General features: G+C 39.2%; 1 protein-coding gene across 1 annotated transcript; it reads right to left on the minus strand.

Annotated features, from left to right (window-relative positions):
- Positions 1-16878: 16878 nt before the first annotated feature.
- LOC118838418 (olfactory receptor 52J3-like) lies at positions 16879-20431 on the minus strand. Its single transcript, XM_036745715.1, has 2 exons — positions 19523-20431; positions 16879-16899 (listed from the first exon to the last, which is right to left on the minus strand). The coding sequence occupies exons 1-2, from the start codon at positions 20429-20431 to the stop codon at positions 16879-16881; spliced, it is 930 nt and encodes a 309-aa protein (XP_036601610.1).
- Positions 20432-20642: the final 211 nt, after the last annotated feature.

Consider the following 20642-nt stretch of genomic DNA (forward strand, 5'->3'; position numbering starts at 1 on the left):
CCTGCCATAGACTGAAAGGCCAGAAGAAATGATCCCTCTTTGGAAAAAAGAGAAAAAAAAAACCAATAAAGATTGCTGCATAATGGTTAGCCAAAGCATTATCACAAAGAAGGTATTTCTTTGTTTCCAGTTCCTTTCCTACCTTTCCATTCTTCTTATGCCTTACCCACCACATACTCTATGACTCACTGACACTGCCTTCCTTGGTGTTCCTTACACATGACACTTCATCTCTCAACCCAGTGCATTTTCACTGGCTGACCTCCAGTGCCTGGAATGTTCTCTCTCCTTTTCTCTGCCTCCTGGCTTACCTGGTTTCCTGCAGGTTCAAGATAAAATGCTTACTTCTACAAGAAGGCTTTCCTGATCTCCCTCAATTCTAGTTCCTACCTTCTAGTGATTATCTCTAATTTATCCTGGATATACACTGTTCCCTTCCACACCATAGGGGTTAGAGGCATGGCACCCCCACAATCTGGAAAATCCATGTAAAATTATTTGACTCTCCTTTTGTACCATAGAAAAAGGTGATTTTTCCCCCTTATGGGATGCTTTGCAGTACGTTAGTGTAAAATTTTGGTTAAATGTTTGGTTATAGGCTCTGTGTCACCTGCTGGCCTTTGCTGGTCATCTGCGGCTTCTACAAAACTCCCCAAAAGTTCCCATTTAATTTCTTAGGCGTACCCTCAATATAGAAACAATCCTGTGGGGCAGCTGCTATTGTCGTTCCTATTTCACAGATGAGGAAATTGAGGCCCAAAGACTGGTTAAGTGATTTTTCATTGGGTAAGTCACAATGCAGAAAAGACAACTGTAGTCTGTTTGTAGCAATGTCTATTTGTACAATGTTTATATATTGTCTCTCCTGTTAGAACGTAAGCTCCTTGAGAGCAGGAACTGCCTTTGGCCTGTCTTTGTATCCTCAGTACCTGGCACACAGTAGACAATCAATCATTTTTTATTGATTTGATTTGACTTGATGTGGAGATAAGAAGGACAATGTAGTGGCCCTGGTTATGCAGCTTTTAATTTCAACCACATTTTAACCAATTACCTGTCTATGTTGTTGCTGTTCAGTAGCTTTTCAGTTGTGTCCAACTCTTTGCCACTCTATTAGGCTTTTTCTTGGCAAAGTTACTGGAATGGTTTGCCATTTCCTTCTCCAGCTCATTTTACAGATGAGGAAACTAAATCAAACAGGATTTACTTACCCAGGGTCACACAGCTAGTAAGTGTCTCAGTCCTGATTTAGAATTCAAGAATGTGAATCTTCCTGACTCCAGGCCCATCCACTGTGCCGCCTAGCTGTCCTTACCTGGCTGTAGCTTGAGCTTTAAGCTGACTGACGTTAATCACAGACATACCTCTCTCTCTAGCCCCACATAGTTTTGATTGTGGACTGACCCTTAACCTTAGCCAAAAACATAGACCTTACTCTAAATCCTTACTTTGGCCCTATCCTGAACAATAATTCGGACCTAAGAATTACTCCCTAATTCTGGTGACAGAATGTTAGTCATTGAGCAAGAGAATGTGGAAAACGCAAAGTGGTTCATGTCCAGGTCAGGAAAGTGAAGAAAAGCCCAGACTATAGATCCCTTCAAGCAATATCAACACAGTCTTTATGAGGTCAGGTGGTGCTTTTTGTGGACGTACTCCAATATGGTATATTATGAGAGGCCCTTGTCTTGGGGGCCAATGGACTTGGTTTAAAAAGAAAAAATAATTTCAAAATGTAATGGTTTTATGTACCATTCTAGAGTTACATTATACCCATTTTCTATAAGGGGCACTGCTAGAACATACCTTAATACAATGAAAATGAAGGGAATTGATTCCCAAATGATATAGAGCTAGGACTTCTCAGTAGCATTATTACCCAAAGGGTTAAGTGTAAACACCAGCATTACCACCCTGGGAAACTGAACTAGGAAAGAAAACAAGGCAGTTTTTGAATACCTTGCTATGTATTTATAGACACTGATGAAGAACCTTCATAAATAGGCTGGGTTTTAGCCATGTTAAGTTGCATAAAACTATCTTTTATACTAGTCTGACCAGTTTCTTCTGGATTTTGTCCTTGAAATTCCTTCTTGTTTACTTGGACTTCATCTAGATCTGCCCTTTCTCTGGTCATTGTGTCCTCTATGCATTTTCTAAACCAGAGACTCACCAGCTTTCTCCCACATTGTCTTCAAACTTTAGCTCTACATTAGTGCTTATTTACAATATTCCCATGGCTGGTATCCTGGTGTAGCAACTGCAAATGCTGACCTTTCGCATTTCTCTATATAGACACTTGACACTCCAAAAATGGCCTTTTCCTTATTCTCAGTACCATCTCTCTATTCTTTAATAAGCTCACCATGGAGGAAGAATCATAGAATTCCAAACTCTTAAATCTGCAAGTGTCCTTAGAAGCCATCTATATAGTACAATACCAAACTTAAGAGAATCCTCTTTACAAAATATTTGACCATTATCAAGCCTCAGCTTACAGGAACAATATCAGTCCCTTAGAGTTCTGAAAAGCTCTTATCATTAGACATTTGTCTTAGGAATCTTCCCCTCTACACACACACACACGTTTGTTCATTCTATTTCCTTTGTCTGGGAATGCCTTCCCCTTCCTCCTTACATGTTCATACCTTGCCCAAATTCTGAGCCTCATAAAAAAAAATCATGCCTCTTACATGAAAGCTTTTTTGACCAGCCAAGTCCACAGTGATGGTTCCTGTCTTAGTATTCATTATCAATAATGAATGTATTGAACCTGGATATTCTAGCCATTTTAGTTCAAGTCTCCTGATTTGGTTGCTCTGGTCATTATGTCAGACATAAAGATGGATATAGTTACTTCAGCCCATGAACAGCAAGTAAAGACAGCAGGTTGATAGTGATAATAAGCTATTCCTGTGCCCTGGATGTTTAATGGCTCTATTGATTAAATTTGCCAGAGAGAGAGGGAGACAGACAGACAGAGAGACAGAGAGAAAAAAAACAGAGACAAAGAGATAGAGAGAAACATAGAGACTGAAAGACAAAGAAACAAAGACAGAACCCAAGAGACAAAGAGACAGACCCAGAGATATGAGGATAAAATAAAATGGAAAAAGAGACTGAAGGAGAAACAAAGAAATAGAGTCAAAGAGAAACAAAGAAGAAAGAGACAGTGGTGATAACTATTGGGATCAGGATGAATCAGAAGACAAGGAGAGACTTAACTAATGGTAGGAAAAAACACTTGCTCACAATAAGAGCAAACCAAAAGCACAATGCACTGCCTTGCAAGGAAGTGGGCTCCCAGTCACCGGTAGTCTTCAAGTGAAAGCTGGATGCCCACTCAAGAGGGATTCCTATTCAAGTCCTTTGGGCTAGATGCCTTTTGAGATTTTATCTAATTCTCAGATTTTATTTGTGAGGTCTGCTGTGTATGAGCAAACCCTGTTTATGTAACTTTCTCACAAGAAAATTGTCATAAGGTGGTAAATACAACTGCAGCAATTCATTACTCCCTATTCAATATCATGGTATAAAAGAATGGAAGGCTAGGTAACTGAGGTTTATTCCTGACTCAGTTATTCTATCAGAGAGAAGGAAAGGCAAGGGAAGAAAAGGCATTGCAAGGCAAGGTAAGAGTCATACCGTTAGCATCAGGGATTTCAAGCTGAAAGGAACCTCAGGAGCCCTTTAGATCAATTATCTCATCTTACAAACGAAGAAACTGAGATACATGGAGGTGAAGTATCCTGCCCAGGATCATACCTGTAATATGACCCAAGATTTGAACCCAAGTCCTCTGACTTCAGAGACATCATTGAATTTAATTAAATTCACGATTAAGAAAACATTCTTTAAAAGCAAAAACTCTGCAATGTGCGCTTGACAGGAAAGCAAATCTATCAGTTAAAGTTACAGACTCAGAAAAGGTGAACTAAATTAGATACCTCTGAAAGTCTAGGAAAATATTTCCTAATAGGGAACGGGAAGAGTGGTGATGAAGCCCTTGTTGATCATCCTCCGAAGAAGAAGAAGCAAAGGGGAAGAACTTTTGAATCCTGACTCAGAAACTTAGTAGCTTTTTGACCCTGGGCAAGTCACTCAACCACTCTCTGGGCCTCAGTTTCCTCATCTATGAAATAAGAACAATAACAGCACCTAGCCCACAGGATTATCGTGAGGATCAAATGAAATAATGTTCATAATGTGCTTCATAAACCTTAAAGTGCTATACAAATGCTAAATCTTATCATCATTATGGGTAATAAATAGAAATATATAATGATGTAGGAATATAATTACCATAATAATAATTTTCTAAACCTAGAATCACATGACCTACTAGCAAACAGCATTTCTCCATTCTCTGTATTTTTACTTGATGTTAAATGTCCAAATATATCCTCTCATAATGGGATACTCTGTCCTTTAGCCTGTTCTCAACTTTTCTCTTAATGATCCCTTTTTTAGGCTTAGAGAAGCAGGTGCTTGGGGAAACAGAGCCTGCTCCTGTGGCTAAGGACTCACTCACCAGATCTGTAGCAAAAAGGAATTTGTTCTTTTGTCCTGTTCTCTGTAACACTAGCTATTCAGTCTCCAGGAAGGAGGCTTTATACAAGATCAATAGTTCTCTAGGGTGTGATGTTCACATAGGGTCACCCAAGGGCCAGGCATATAGGAAAGGGAGGGGCCAAAGTACCAGAACCCCGATCTCTTAAGCTAACCTCTTGATTGCTGAAAATTATTTTCACCAGGGAGCTAGACTGGGGACAAGGGAATTTGGTTGGTTATTGTTATTGTGTCTGAGGCAGCTGAACTTTTGTCTCTTCTTTTGGGGTTCTTGGGGAAAGGGGAACAGTTGTGGGAGGTAATTGGGCCAGAATCTTATTATGGAATGTCTAAATCCAGCTGCCCCCCACCATGGTCCAAAGGCAGAAACTGTGTGAAATTGAGTCATATACCTTTCTTTCCTCAGATATAGAGGAGATGTGAACCCAAAGAGATAGAGCAGAGTTCCAGGGACTTGGGAAAGGGGATATTAGAGAATGGGCAAACAAGTCAAAGCATCAAGGCAATGGGGAAAAGGAAGGAGAAATAGAAGCAGTAAGCATTCATGTATTGGAGAGGTATAATAAATAAGATAATTCCCCAGGATTTTTCCAAGAACAGTTAGCTCAACTTAAATCAAAAGTCCTGAAGAAATTTCACTGAGGCCACCATGGACATGAGGAAAGCAGTGGTACCATGGAGTTAACATTGGATTTGCAATAAATGGATCTGTGTTTTCCTCTCCTCCCTCCTGTGGATAATTCTCCTAACTCCTGCTCTAATCCTAACAAAAAGCTTCCATCCTCAGCTCCCAGAAACAATGTCTCTGCTCTCCATCCATTTTCCTTTTCCTTTTGGCACTCCACACTCCATGTGTTCTCACCTTCCTGGAAGATATCTATTTCCATTCTAAGAGAATTTCTTATCAGTTTTCTGGCTGCCAATGGCTTCATGATCTACAGCTCTATCTTAGTCACCTGTCCTAATTGGTCCCAGATTACTGATCTTTGATTATTTACTGCTAATCACCTTTGGTGCTCTCTTTTATTCCTAAGTTATCCCTACCTAGAGCTCTGGTAGGCAAAGCTGCTAATAGAGGAGGAGACATACTGAGGAAGGGACTATCTCAGTTTTTGTAACCCCTCACCCTCACTTTCCTATCCATATATTTCTATGCCACAGTGAAGTGAAGAAGAAAGAACTTAGAAAATGACACATTAAAAAACCAACCTTACATAAAAATGATTCTTATATAAGTTTTTATATCGAGTTGTATATAATATATGTATTGTGGAATATTTTATACCATTTTATATCATTTTTAATTTCAACCAGACCCAGAGCCTGAATTAATGAGTAACTGGAAGAAGATCCAGGACCTGGACTTCTTTGTTCTCTAAAGTTTGCTCAGGTAATACCCTTACCTCTCTCAACAAGGCCAGATCAGACTTACTTAAGGACGTTCTTTCCCCTGTTAGCCATTAAAGGATGAGACCCTAATACTGAGAAGACTACCTCGCTTAATAATCTATGGGTATATACTATGTTATGGAATGTTAATGAGATACAGAGATGCTGGGCTGTAGTTTTAACTGACCTTTGTCAACATTCTTTACAACCCTATTCCATTAAGGGAAATCCTTGTCTTGTGGTTAAACATACATGGGGATCATAAATTTGAGTAACATGCTGAATTGTGATTGTTCTAAAAAAATATAAAACCTGTTCACGTTTCTGTACAAGTCAGTCAGACTCTGTCTGGCTCAATCCATGATCATGTCTATCTGCTATGTTTAAAGGGAATGAATGGATAAATAAATGAGTAATATGAATTTTTCTATCACCTCGCCCTGTTGTTTCCTTCAACCAAATTTTCAGGTTTAACAGTATGTATATGAAATTGCTATGAAAGTGTTTTGCTGGTGACTCTGGGTTGTGCAAGGTTATGTGCAAGCTGTGGGAAGCTCTGCATCCTGGGAAGTATTCAATATGTTTCTAGTGAAGGACCATGGCTATGACTTGATGATAATCCTAAGTAGAGAAAGCCTAACCACAAGCCAGCCAGTCACTAGGCAAATAGATTGCCTGGTCATGGTAATCTACAATTGGGACCTTGCTCCTGTGCATTTGCCTTCCAGATAAACAATGGCAGTATCAAAAAGGTAAGAGTTTTGTAAGAATCACACACTTTTAGACTTTCTAGAATCATCTATTTAACTTTGTTATTATTTATTATTAACTTTACTTAATATTCAGACTCTTAAAGTAGAAAGTTTATCCAATGACTAATAAATTAATATAGTACTAGAGGGACCAAACTCAATTCCTAATGGCATCCTCACTATAAATAAAATGAGAAGAAATGAGGAAATTAGGGCTAAATGCAGGGATGGTTCACAAATTTCTCTTGGAGGGGATCATATAGGATTTGTCTAAATTAATTTCCTTTGATTTTCTCTTAAACCATTGCTAAAAATGTTCATATTTATGGAGCCATGCAAAGATCACTGGGGTATTAAATTAGAGACCCTCCAAGTTGACAATAATTATTATTGTTGCTCATATAGAATTCAACTCAAATCAATTTTCAATTCAATAAATATTTAAGTTCTTGCCATGTTTCAGTCACTGGTCTAAGCGCTAGGCATATAAACAATAAAAAGGAAGACAATTTTGCCTTCCAGGAGCTTACAATGTATTTGGGGAAGACAGCACACAAAAGGAGGGTGGCAGGGGCAAGGGAGGGAAAGGAAGCAGAGAAATTACCTGGCTTGGGGCCACAATGAGGGTGGAGTGTGACTGATGGGAAATGGCTGGGCTGTGAAACCACCTGGAAGAGGGATTCAGTTTGTTTTGTGTAGTCCCATCAGGCAACACTGTAAACTTTGGGTAAGAAACAGAAAAGAAAAAATTGGGGGCTTGAAATAAAGAATAATTTCCTAACAAATTAGATCTATCCTGAAATAGAATTGCCTATTTTACTCTTTGGAGGACTAGAAGAAAAGTCTGGTTAATTGCTAGTCAGATTTGCTGTAGAAGGCATCATGTTCAATAGCAGATCAAGCTATATGGCTCCTGATATTCCTTAGAATACTAAGATTCAAAAAAAAGGGGGGCAGCTATGAAGTACAGTGAGTAGAGCACTGGCCCTGGAGTCAGGAGGACCTGAGTTCAAATCCAACCTCAGACACTTGACACACTTGCTAGCTGTGTGACTTTGGGCAAATCATTTAACCCCAATTGCCCTGCCTTCCCCCCTTCAAAAAAAAATAGAATGCTAAGATTCTGTGATTCTGTTGGTTTGGCTATTCAACAATTCCCACATACCTCTAAATGTATTATTGTTTAGCATACATCTCTCCACATTTTTTCACTAGATTATAAGAAATTTTGTCAAATATTTTGCTATATTTTGGCTAAAATATTACCATAGTAGTTCTGTTAGGTACTAGGAACCGTACATAATCAACCTATACTGCAGTCTTCTCTTGTGGATACCTGGAATAGTTGGCTCTTGATGAGGTCCCTATTCCTTGTAATGCTTCTTCCTGTTGTAGGATCAATGCCTGGGGCTTCTTTGAACACAAAATCATCATCAGCCACAGGGTTTCATCTTAAGGGATGATCTTCCTTAACTGAAAACAAATGACCAAAGAGTTACAGAAGTTTTGCAACCACTGTTAACTCCCAAAATACCAAAGAGCTCACAAGATTAAAGGCAAAAAATGTGGGGCAGCTAGGTGGCACAGTGAGTAGAGCACCAGCCCTGGAATCAGGAGGACCTGAGTTCAAATCCGGTCTCAGACACTTGACACATTTACTAGCTGTGTGATCTTGGGCAAGTCACCAAACCCCAATTTCCCTGCCTTCCCTCCTCTGAAGAAAGAGGGAAAAAATGCAAAAAGTCTTCTTTATTCCATTGGGAGAGAGAAATTAGACACATGTGTCGGGGGCTGCAGTAAGTGGGGCTAAATCTTGATTTTTATATGTGGCTAGATAAAGAAGTCCTACACTGTAGGACTAGATAAAGTCCTACACTGTAGTGTAGGACTAGTGATAAAGTACAACACCAACAGTGAGACAAGGTGGTCTAATGACAAAATGTCCATTCATGGCAGGGCTTCATGTCTGGGCCTGTTGATACTTGCCTGAGCTCAGGGACCAGCAGTTCTGTGATTTAGTTTCACCAATGTTTATCCAGAGAGTGAGCACAAAGGATTGTTGTTGTATTTTCTAGGTCTTAGCTCTGGAAAACAGGGCATCTCCTAGTACACCTCAAAGAGTCTAATCAAATCACTCCTTCAACAACCTTAGAGTAGGCAATAATATGGTCTGTTATTTATTTTCTAATTCAATTTAACTATACTAGCATTTATTTAGAACCAACAATATGTGAAATATCATGTTTAAAGCAAAGCACAGAAAGATGAAAAATGGTAGAGTAGATGCCCTCACAGAGGTTATACTCTGATGGAGATAAGTTGTTGTAGATACAACCAGTGGTTGCTGGAGTCAGCTCTTACTGACTCACTAGAGCTGATTGTCAGATTTTCACTGTAAACATTTAAACTTTGGAAACTGACAAATACTAAAAATTAGGACTTTATTATCTCATTGTTTGTCTAGACTTAAGAAAAATGATAGAGCAAATGTTAATAATACAAATGAAGCTTAAAAGCTAAAGTAGTATTAGTAAAGTAAAAGTGTTATTAAAGTGCTAATACAAATGAAAATTAAAAGTGTGTACCACACTTAAATATTTATTAGGACACCTTTGGTTATAACATATACAGATGATACATAATGGGGCAGCTGTATGGTATGGAGAAAAGACTGCTAGGCCTGGAGTCAGGAAGACCTGAGTTCAAATCCAGCTTCAGACACTTACTAACTCTGTGAGTCTGGGTGGGTCACTTAACCTCTTTGCCTCCATTTCATCATCTATAAAATTGAGATAGTAATACCATTTACCTACCGAGGTTATTCTGAGATAACAATTCAAAAGCGCTTATAACAGTGCCTGGCACATAAGAAGCCTTATGTAAATGTTAGCAGTCTCTATTGATCATGATTGCTATAAGCCTATATTACAAGGTAAGAAGTGATGACAGCACAGGAGAGAGTCTGTCAAAGTTTTCTAGAAATATTTCAAGAAGAAAACCACATTTTCATCAGGGAAAAGGAGGGGGCATGGATCTGGAAAGAATTTCAGAGGAGATAAGACCAGAGTGAAGCTGAGCCTTGAATGAAGATAAATATTCTGGAATACTCCCTCTGAAAAGGGAGTTTGTTTCATCCGTGGGGGACATCCTGTGGCAAGGCGTGGAAACAGGAGATGGCATGTTGAGTTTGGGGAGCAGTTAACAGGCCAGTTGTCCTAGAACAGAGGATGCCTTATGGAAAATAAAATGAAATAATATTTTAAAAGGTAGATTGTAGGGCAGCTAGGTGGCGCAGTCAGTAGAGCACTGGCCCTGGAGTCAGGAGGACCTGAGTTCAAATCCGGCCTCAGACACTTGACACAAGTACTAGCTGTGTGACCTTGGGCAAGTCACTTAACCCCAATTGCCCTGCCAAAAAGCAAAAAAAAAAAAAAAAAGGTAGATTGTAGAGATGCAGTGGAAAGTTTTAAATGCCAAACTGAAGAATGTATTTCCATTTTAAAGAATTTGTATCTTATCTTCTAACATTTATAGTGAAAGATAAGATTTATTGATGAGTCATTCAGTATATGTCTGAAGAGAAGAAGAAAGTAGCAAGCCCAGACTCTACTTTAGATAAATTATGTACATCATAGATTTAGAGTTTGGAGGACTCCATAGAGATTTTCTAGTCCAGCCCTTTCATTTTACAGCTAAAGAAATTAAGGCAAGAAGAGGTAAATGATAGCATAAACCAGAAACAACATTCACATCCAGGTCAGAAGACCACAAATCCAGAATTCTTTCTACTATACCATGCTATCTCTATACATAGAAGAATGTAAGACCAGAGTTTTCTCAAGAAAATTCCTGGAAAAGGTCAGCAAGTTCTTACTAGATATGGTAGCTGAGGGCAGGCATGACACATGGTTTCATCTACCTCCCAGTCATGCTCTCATGTAATCAGCAAAGCCTGTACTTAAATAGGACTTCCAAAAGGGAAAAGTCCCACTCATTATCAGAAACAAAAATAATTTGTTACTTTTCTTTCCATGTTCCCAGCATAATTTTCATGTCCAAACACAATAATACTACCATGAAAACATTAATTTTGGCCAAGTTGAATTTATATCAGGGACGTAAGAATGGTCCAGAATTGTGAAAACAGTCAGCATAATCATTCATGCTGTTGTTCAGTTGTTTTAGACTTTTTGTGACCTAATTTGGGGTTTTCTTGGCAAAGAAACTAAAGTTATTTGCCTTTTTTTTTCTCCACCTCACTTTACAAGTGAGGAACTGAGGCAAATAGGGTTAAGTGACTTGCTCAGCAATGGGCAGAAGAGAACAATTTGTTCCAATGGTATGAAGGCAGCTGAAGGAGGTGCTGTTGAATGCTTAGAGCTTGGTCAGGCATTGAAGATACCAAGGTCATCCAATGTATCCTAAGACATTGCCAGGTGTCTTGACTTTTGTTCTGCCACTGGACCTTGATGATTCTGGAAGACAGAGTGAAGCTGATGATGTTGTGCATCTCTGCCTCACTTAAATCCAATTCATGCACAATAACTGTTTTCCTTTTTATGATCTATATGCCTAGTGCTTAGCACAGTGACTGAAACCTAGGTACTTAAAGTAGGCACTGAAATGTTTATTGAATTGAAAAATAAATTGAATTCTACATTATAAAGCAATATTCTTCAAAACTATCTAGTATTTCTTAAAAAAATAGAAGGGAGATACCTTTTTAAATGTCACAGTTAAGTCCTCAAAGAGGTAGGAAGATGAGGTCATCTTACTTGTCCCATATGTCTGTATTGGGATATAGGTAGGCCTCAGTGAGATTAGTTTGAGTATGTCTTTATGCACAGCAGTATCTGAATGTGTGTGTGTGTGTGTGTGTACATGAGCGAATACAGTGTTTTTTATCCTTTCTTATGACAGAAATATCCAGCTCTCACAAACACACACAGATACCCAGGTATAGCCCAATACAGGTATGTACACAGATACAAATTCAGAAACTCGTAGACATAGACTTTTATGCAGACATGGATTTTGATGCTCCTACGCAGGCATTGACCATCAAACACCAATGTTCAAAGATGAATACAGTTGTTCAGATGTTCACAAATACCCAGAAACACAAATGACCTCCTAGGCACAGACACAGAGCCACATGGGCTTACTCCCAGCCACATAGGTGATATATTGGATAAAACAAAGGAAGAATGAGTTTTATTCTATCTCAGACATTTGCTAGTCATAGGAACCTGACCAAGTCATTTAAAATCTATCCACCTCAGTTCACAAATCTATAAAATGGGGACAATAATGATACCAACACCACAGGCTTGTTGTGAGGATCAAATGAAATAATATATGAAGGCATTTGGCAAACTTTAGAGCAATATGCAAATTAATGTCATTCATTCAGTCATCAAGCATCTATTAAAAAAACAACAAAAATAACAACTCACTATTGTTGGCAATCAGACATTCAGCTAGATGGGTAAGGGTCTTGGCCTTGGAGTCACGGAAGACCTGAGTTCAAGTCCCATATAACACACTACAGTTAACGGTGGACTCTGGGCAAGTCATTTAACCTTTCTTTGTCTCATTTTCTTCCTCTGTAAAACAGGGATAATAGTGGCATCCGCTTCCACGGGTTGTTGCCAGGATTCAATGACATGATATTGGCAAAGTACTTTGCAAACTTCAAAATGCTATGGAAATGCTAGCTATTATTCAGAAACACTGAGACAGATGCTCAAACACTTTACTAATCTCCTTTGTAGGGTATTAAAAATTAAACTATTGAAAAGGACAGGAGGAGAGAGACAGACAGACATATGGGTAAGACAGACAGACACACTGAGAGAGACACAGAGAAACAATAACTCAGCCCCCGTAAACTCAGAGTAAAATGAGAGAGATTTGGAAGAGGAAGAATCCCTTACAGGAGTGTCACTAAGAAGAAAAGACCCAGTCAATCTGGTATTCCCTGGAGACTGGAGACTAGAACCTGAAACCTGAAAGCTGAAGGATATTACTCACTTAGAATTCTAGCTTGTTTAGAGCTCTTCCTCCTTGTTGCTTTCAAGAGGCTTTAAGGGCAGACTGGTAGATTTGGGGAGCTTTGTATCCAGTGAGCACTGCTCCTAATGTTAATCCTTTCCACATCAATTTTGGCCCTTTCCTTCCCTCTGTCTTCCATAGGAATACAGATTTTTGGGCAACCATGAGCTCTGCCCTTTGCAAAAACTTAGTTAATGTCTTAGATCACCAGAAATCTCCCCTGAATTTTTTTTTGTTTTTCCAGGGATTGGAGATTGCCTTTGTCGCACAATAGCAGGGTAGACCATCTGATTTATCCTACTTAGACTTCTCAGGGCACTACTGTGTTTTTCAGGGAGATCTCAAATCACCGTACAAAAATGAAATTGAATCATGGCTTTAGAACTACGAGGAACCTTAGAGGAAATCTAGTCTACTCAGTAAAGAATTAAGACTCCACAGCCCAGATGAGCCCTGAGAGCTTCCACAGTAAAGAATGGCTCTATACAGCCATGCCTCCTCACACAAGGAATGCTTATAGCAGATGTTTATAGCAGGGCCTCAGCCTCCCTGGAGGCCCAGCTGTTAAATTTAAACTATCTAAAAGTACTTCCTTGCCTCCAAGGTCCCTATGACCTCCTGAGACTACTCACAACTTTTGGCCTGGGGACAAAGAGGGCAATGGAGCAGAAAGCTGAGTATGCGCACTTGAAGCTTATTCTTAGAAACAATCAGAAGGAGGGACCTAGCATCATGCACTTGTATACATGCACATTTCACAGATGTATGAGCATACCCCATAGTTTGCTTAGCAAATAGAGCACTGTGCATTTAAAATAAAAAAAGGACATATCTAAGTTTAAATCCTACCTCAGACATTTGCTAGCTATGTGGGCCTTGGAGCATCACTTAACCTCTCAAACTCAGTTTCCTCTTCTATATATTGGGAATAATACTGGAACCTTTCTTATAGCATTATGTAAGGATCAAATATTTTTAAAGTCTTTCTCAAAGTGACAGCTAGGTGGTGCAGTGGATACAGCACTAGGACTGGAGTCTGGCCATTGTTTGTTTTTTCTGGAAGAGGACCAGGACATCAGGGTAATGATGACATGACTTGCAGTTGACTTTGATTTGAGTGAGAGCAGCCTATGCAAAGTCACCAGCCTCGCTTTCTCCTCCAGAGCCGTCTGGGTCCAGTGGCCAGATATTGATCAGGACAACTCTGGACTCAGGCAGACCTGAGCTCAAACACAACCTTAGACATTTACTAGTTGTGTGACCCTAATCAAATGACTTAACCTTAGTCTGCCTCATTTTCCTCCACTGTAAAATGGGGATAAAAATAGTAGTCCTCTTCACTCATGATCATATTTGTAAAGCTTTAGTACAATGCTTGGAATATAGAGGTCATTGTCCCACTCCCCTCCCTAAATGTGAGTTACTGTATTTCACCACATAATTGTTGCAGATTTTATGCCAACTTTTCAAAAAAAAAATGGGGTGTGACCATTATATGAAACTTTTAAAAAGTTATTTCTGCATTACCTAAAAATCATTTATTACTAAACTGTCTTTGGTACAAGATTAAGATGCACAGAACACTCATGAATACATGTTAAGAAATGAATACTAACAATGCACATGTACTGAGAATTCTAGGATTGCAGCTCACAGTACGCTAGAGATAAAAACATATCCATAGGGCACTGGTGAATATATTGCTGCTCTGTTTACCTTTTAAGTGGCATGATGAACAGAATTATACCATGCGACGCTTATGCGATGAAAGTTTATAAACCAATTTTGGAATTGAAAGAAAAGGGTGCACAATTATGTGGTGATGACAATTATGCAGTGAAATACAGTTTTGTTATTGTCAGGATTTCCATGCCAAGACCACCTCTCTCTTTTAGCTATTAGGAAACACCCTCTTTTTCAGAGTTAAGTAAGACCCAGCAAACAAGCTATGCACTGAGATTGGCATAAGAACAATCCTTTGTGCTCACCCTCTGGATGATCTCAGCCACAGCAAAATCCCAGAATTGTTTCTGGAACAGTCCTGGGGGTCCAGGAGCTCTGACAAACATTTGCAGTACCCATGTTCTTGTCATCAAGGCCTGCTATGAATCAAACTTTTCTTGTTGCTGTTACTCCTCTTTCTCATGGCTGTGCTCTCACTAAAGATGGTCTCCTCCTAGAGGAGACCCAGCATATATGTCTAGTTTCCCTCCTCCAATGTGATAAAGACAGCTTTTTGCTTATAAGCACTCTTACCTCTTTGTTTTTATTTTATTTTATTTCTTAGAGTTAACAGTGGTTGTGATAACCTGTGTGACTCTTTGCTAATTTGTTTTCAGGTGATATTATTATTATTATTAATATGATTACTATTACTCATATCTATTGCTATTTCTATACCTAGTGTACAGAGGGATGATTGTTTTCCCTGTTTCCTCTGGAATAAAATACAGAATCCTTTATTTGGAAATTAAAAGCATTAATAATCTGACCCCAGCCCATTTAATTTACATTTTCATTAATTTTTTTAATTAAATTATGTTTTACTTTAACAAAAACCTGCCTTTTTCTCTTCACATAACTCCCATGGAGAAAACAAGAAAAAAAAGTAAAATAAAACTCCTTCTTAAAAACATGTATCATAAAGAAAAATAAGTTCTCACATAGCCAGCCTACATTCTCATTCACTCCCTATTGTAGCCAACGCTATGGACAAAAAATTCTTTTTCCTCCTCTGTGTTTTTGCCCAGATTGTACTCCCATAGTTAGAATGTTCTCATTACTAATAATCTCCAGCCCTTTGATGAAAAGACTCAGCCAAAAAGAGACATTTCCTGATGTTCCCAGTTGTTTGACCCCTTCTTTAATATATTTTTATTGATTTTTGCAAATATTCACTTATTCACATACATGTCATTCCCCTCCAGTACAAAGAAAGCCTCTTGAGGAGAGGGACTGTTTCATTTTTAGCTTTGATAACAAGCAACCAGTGAAGCACCTTGCTTTCAATGGGCACTCAATAAGTGTCTCTTGGTTTAAATTGAGTTACATTCCTACATGCACACAGCAACAGATTCTCAAACGTCCTCAGGAGAGATAACACCTACAAACAGACATGTGTACACATTCATTGTCATAGGTTCATAGGCTCCTACCTCTAAACTTGAAAAATCAAGAGAAGTGACTTAGCTCTCAGCTGGGACATGATGTCACTTTGTAATTTGGGGTGCCACTTAGCTTGTCTATATTTCAGCTACATCACTGGTGAAATGTTGGGGGGAGGGTGTCTGGATCAGGGGTTCTTAAACCTTTTGTTGTTTCAAAGAAGCCTTTGGCAGTCTGGGGAAATCTGTGGACCCGTTCTCAGAATGAAATTTTGTTTTTTTCTACATTCATAATTGACTGAAATGTTCAGTTTAATTTAGAGGACAGTGTTTGGAGTACACTTCTAAATTCTCTGATTTCCTGCATTCTATCCATGGAAACCTCAGGGATCTGTGAAAGCTAGGTAAAAAATTCTTGTTCTTGATTTTCTTTAATATCCATTCTAGATCTGATTTCTATGATTCTATAATTTTTATGTATATCATATACATATAATCACACACATATGTGTGTGTTCATTTTATATATATGCACATATATATGGTTATGTGCACTTGTGTTTAATACACATGTTGCTGTACACTTGTGTACTTGCAAACACATCTACAAACAGTGTAGCAGTCAAAGTTGGACTTTGGGGACACCAAATACTATCTTCTCCGGCCTCTCACTGGCATAGTCACCATTGTCCTCCTGCCTCCCTCTCTTATTGTTCTCTAGGATCTCTCACAGGGATGCCTTCTCAATTCCAGGGTTTTGTTTTGAACCTTTAATGAATCAAACCATGGGTACCTGTTAACAGAAGAGGCCTAGACTTCCTCCCTTTGCAAAAACCCATCCCTTCTCAAATAACCTGCAAACATTTTGACAAGGATGTTCTGCAGAACAACTTCACTGTTTTTTAATTGTTGAGGCCAAGAGAGAAGCATTACTGAGGGGCCACAGAAGAGGAAAGGGAATGTCATTGTCACAGGTTCGTAGGCTCCTACCTCTAAAGCTGAAAAAGACCTTAGAGATCAAGTCCAACTAACTCATTGTAATGACGAAAAAAAACGAGTCCCACGAAAAGGTTAAATGACTTAATCAAGGTCACAAAATTAGTACATGACAGAAGCAGGATTCAAACTCGAGTTCAATATTTTTTCTCACCGAATCATGTTGCCTGTCCAATGTTGAGACTTATCAGGGATCCTTTCACAGGCTCCACTAGCACACTGAATCGCATGCCATGCACTCACTGACACACACATACACAGGCACAGACATAGACACAGACACACACACACACACACACAAAAGCATGCACATATACTCACACACATGTGGACCAACCCTCTCAACTGTGATTTAACCTTCCCTTTGTTTTATTATATTTTCTTGGTCTCTGGTTTCATCATTGCTAATGATCCCAATTTTCCTGAATCAAAGTTGTTCTACAAGACAAGGGATTATTGAATTAGAAATTAATTTTATCTCATGTATTCAAAACTAATCTGAGGTTTGGAAATGCAGGATTTTAAGTAAGAGGACCTAGGTAGGAGTCCAGGTATGGCTCCTTATTTGACTTAAAACAAATTTGTTGTTGTTTTTTAATGTGTCTCAATTTTTCTATCTTTTAAATGAAGGGCTGGACTAGATTAGATTCCCTGTCGATTCCCTTCCAATCCTATAATTTCTTTACCATACAGAGATTTGAGATGTCCTTGAACATCCCTATCCACAATTAGTCTTCTACTTCATAGATAAGGTTGAGGTGATTGCCCAAGGCACAGAAAAGTTCCAGGATTTATTCAGTGAGAGGTGAAACTTGAACCCAGGTCCCATTGACTCCAATCTAATTCATATCCACCACACCATGTTTTCTCCTGTGTTCAGTATCCCTGATCACTCTTAATAAAAGGAATTTTCACAAGCGGCATTTCCAAAGCTGGGAAAATAACCCTTTTTTTTTTTTTTTAGTGGGGGGTGAGAGGGGGGAAGGAGATGTTATCCAGATACACACAAATAGATTTCAATCCACTCTCTGCAAAGTTATATTTTTATCATCACCATCAATCATCACCATTGCTATAGCTAGCTCATCTAGTGAGTTTAAAAATGACCACCCTAGACATCTCCTAACTGTGGGATTATAGAAAAAACATTTAACTTCATTTGCCTCACTGTAAAATTCAGTTAGTACTTTCATTAGCTACCTCACAGGGTTGTTCTGAGGAAAGTATTTTGCAATTCTTTAAGTGCTATTTAAGGTGATTTATTTTGAATAATCCTGGTTAAAGTAGATAATCTTGCCTTATCCCGTATTCTAGTAGGAAGAGTTCCAAGGTCTCCTCAGGAGAAAAATACTTCCAACATTATTTCATTTTGTTTGGCTTAATATAAATAAATCCACATAAATTTTTATTTCTGGAGTGTACTTGTTGTAGGCCCAACATTTTGTTGGGTCAAGCCATTTTATCTAATCTGTAACCTGTTTCTTGTTTATAAGGGAATTCAATCCAAGTGGTATAAAAAATGTTGTCCAAGAAATAGATGAATGAAAAAGAAGATTCTGTGGTCCTTGGTGAGAACAATGATAAATGAAGGACAGCCATCATGCTCTCCTAGTTACCTTACAAACTCAAGAGAAGAAAAAGAAGGCCATGAAAATACTGTGTGAGCCCCCAGTGGTGAACATTTTAGAGCAGGGCTGTCCAACCTTAGGTTTTTAGTGAAACCATAGACAATATATTTGAATTGGTCATTTTAGTGAGAGCTCTGTGGTAACTCTGCTTTGTTTACTAAAGAATTTATGTAAATTTCTATGCTTGTAGGAGGGCCCCATAAATCCCACTGCAGGTCTAATGCAGGCTGCATTTTGGACATTTTAGAGCATATGGAAAAAAGTTCCACAGGATGGACACGGAGAGGACACCTGTGATAAACCTTACACATATCACATTTTAAACCTGGAGGTGAGGTGTTACCATTAATCAATAACTAGGATGAATGCAAATAGCTTTCATAGAACATCAAGTCCTAGATTCCTACGTGGTTTAATCTTTTCACATGCAGAAATCCTTCCCCAGAGTTCCCAAAACTTCTGAGTTCTGACTGAAGTGCTCAATAGATGGAAAAATCATTTACCTAATGAAAAAATCCTTTCCATTTTTTTTTAGTAGCTCCAATTCTTAGGAAGCTATTTCCATGAAAACAAGCTAGAATCTGCCTCTATGTTACTTCTATGCATTCTGTTCTCCAGGACTGTCTCAGTCTGATGTGACTTCCATTAACTAGCCTCTACCTCACTGCTTCTTCCTGACAAACAGAACACTATATTCTGTTCCTGTCAGTGAGGCAGCCACGATACACTGGAAAAAGAACAGTTATGATTTCCCAAATATTGCCTGAATAGATGAATTCCAGAACTTCAGCTGTGGGAAAAAAAAATCAACATTTGGGTAAATGATGTTCAGAAAATTTCCCCAAAAATGCAAATGAGGCCTATGTAGTCTTAGGTTTTTAGTTATACTTGGGTCCCTTTGCCACTGGTACTTTAAGCTGGTAAGAAGCACCAGTTCTTTCAAGGAACTGGACACCCAACTTGGCAGTGTCCTATTCCCTAAGGATTAGGAAGGTGGTAAGGTCTATTTGCCATTGAAGGTCCTGAGTACCCGCTCTCTGATTTGCTTGGTCCTTACACCATAGATGACAGGGTTAAGTGATGGTGGGATGACCACATAAAGATTGGCAACAAGAATATGGACATATCCGGGGATATGGTGGCCAAATCTGTGCGTGAGGAAGGAGAAGAGGGAGGGTGTATAAAAGACACACATAACTCCTACATGTGAACTGCAAGTACTAAGTGCCTTAAGTCGAGCATCACGAGAAGGGAGGCGAAAGACTGCACGTAGGATGTAGCAATAGGAGATTCCAATCAGAATCAAATCCAAGATCAGGAAGGAGGCAACAAAAAGTCCATAGATGGCATTGACACGGATATTGGCACAAGCTAGCTTGGCAATGCCCATATGTTCACAATAGGCATGAGCAATGACATGAGACTGGCAGAAGGGCAGGCGATATGTCAGGTATATGATAGGCAGCATGAGCATGATAGGGCGTAAAACAATGGCCATACCAATACCTGCCAGTACATTGGCTGTCAGAATGGTTGTATAGTGAAGTGGGGCACAGATGGCCACATAGCGATCAAAGCTCATGGCCAGCAGGACAGCTGACTCCATACCTGTGAAGGTATGAATGAGAAACATCTGGGCCAAGCAGGCCCCAAAGCTGATCTCATGGGCTTCAAACCAGAAAATGCCCAGCATCCGAGGCACAGAAGATGTCGATAAGGCCAGGTCAATACCTGACAGGATGGCCAGAAAGTAGAACATGGGATCACGGAGTGTCTTTTCATCCCAAATCACCAGTAAGATGGTGATATTGCCCAGGAGAGCCACAATGTAGACAGAGCAGAAAGGCAGGGAGAGCCAGGCATGGATATGCTCTAGCCCTGGGATGCCCAGGAGAATAAAGGTGGCTGGGTGGAAGGTAGTTGCATTGTGCTGTGACATCCTATCATAGGCTGAAAGGCCAGGAGAATCTTCCCTCCTTGGAAGGAAACAAACAAAATGGTGGTTGTAAAAATGGTTAGCTCAGAGAGTTAACACATGCAGCTACTGACACCTAGCTAGTAGATATGATACCTCTATGACCATTAGATCTTACTATCAAACTGATGCCTTACCCTGGTAACAGATATACATCACTCACTGAGTCATCCCT

The sequence above is a fragment of the Trichosurus vulpecula genome, chromosome 2 (genome assembly GCF_011100635.1).
Source record: "Trichosurus vulpecula isolate mTriVul1 chromosome 2, mTriVul1.pri, whole genome shotgun sequence".
Lineage (NCBI taxonomy): Eukaryota > Metazoa > Chordata > Mammalia > Diprotodontia > Phalangeridae > Trichosurus > Trichosurus vulpecula.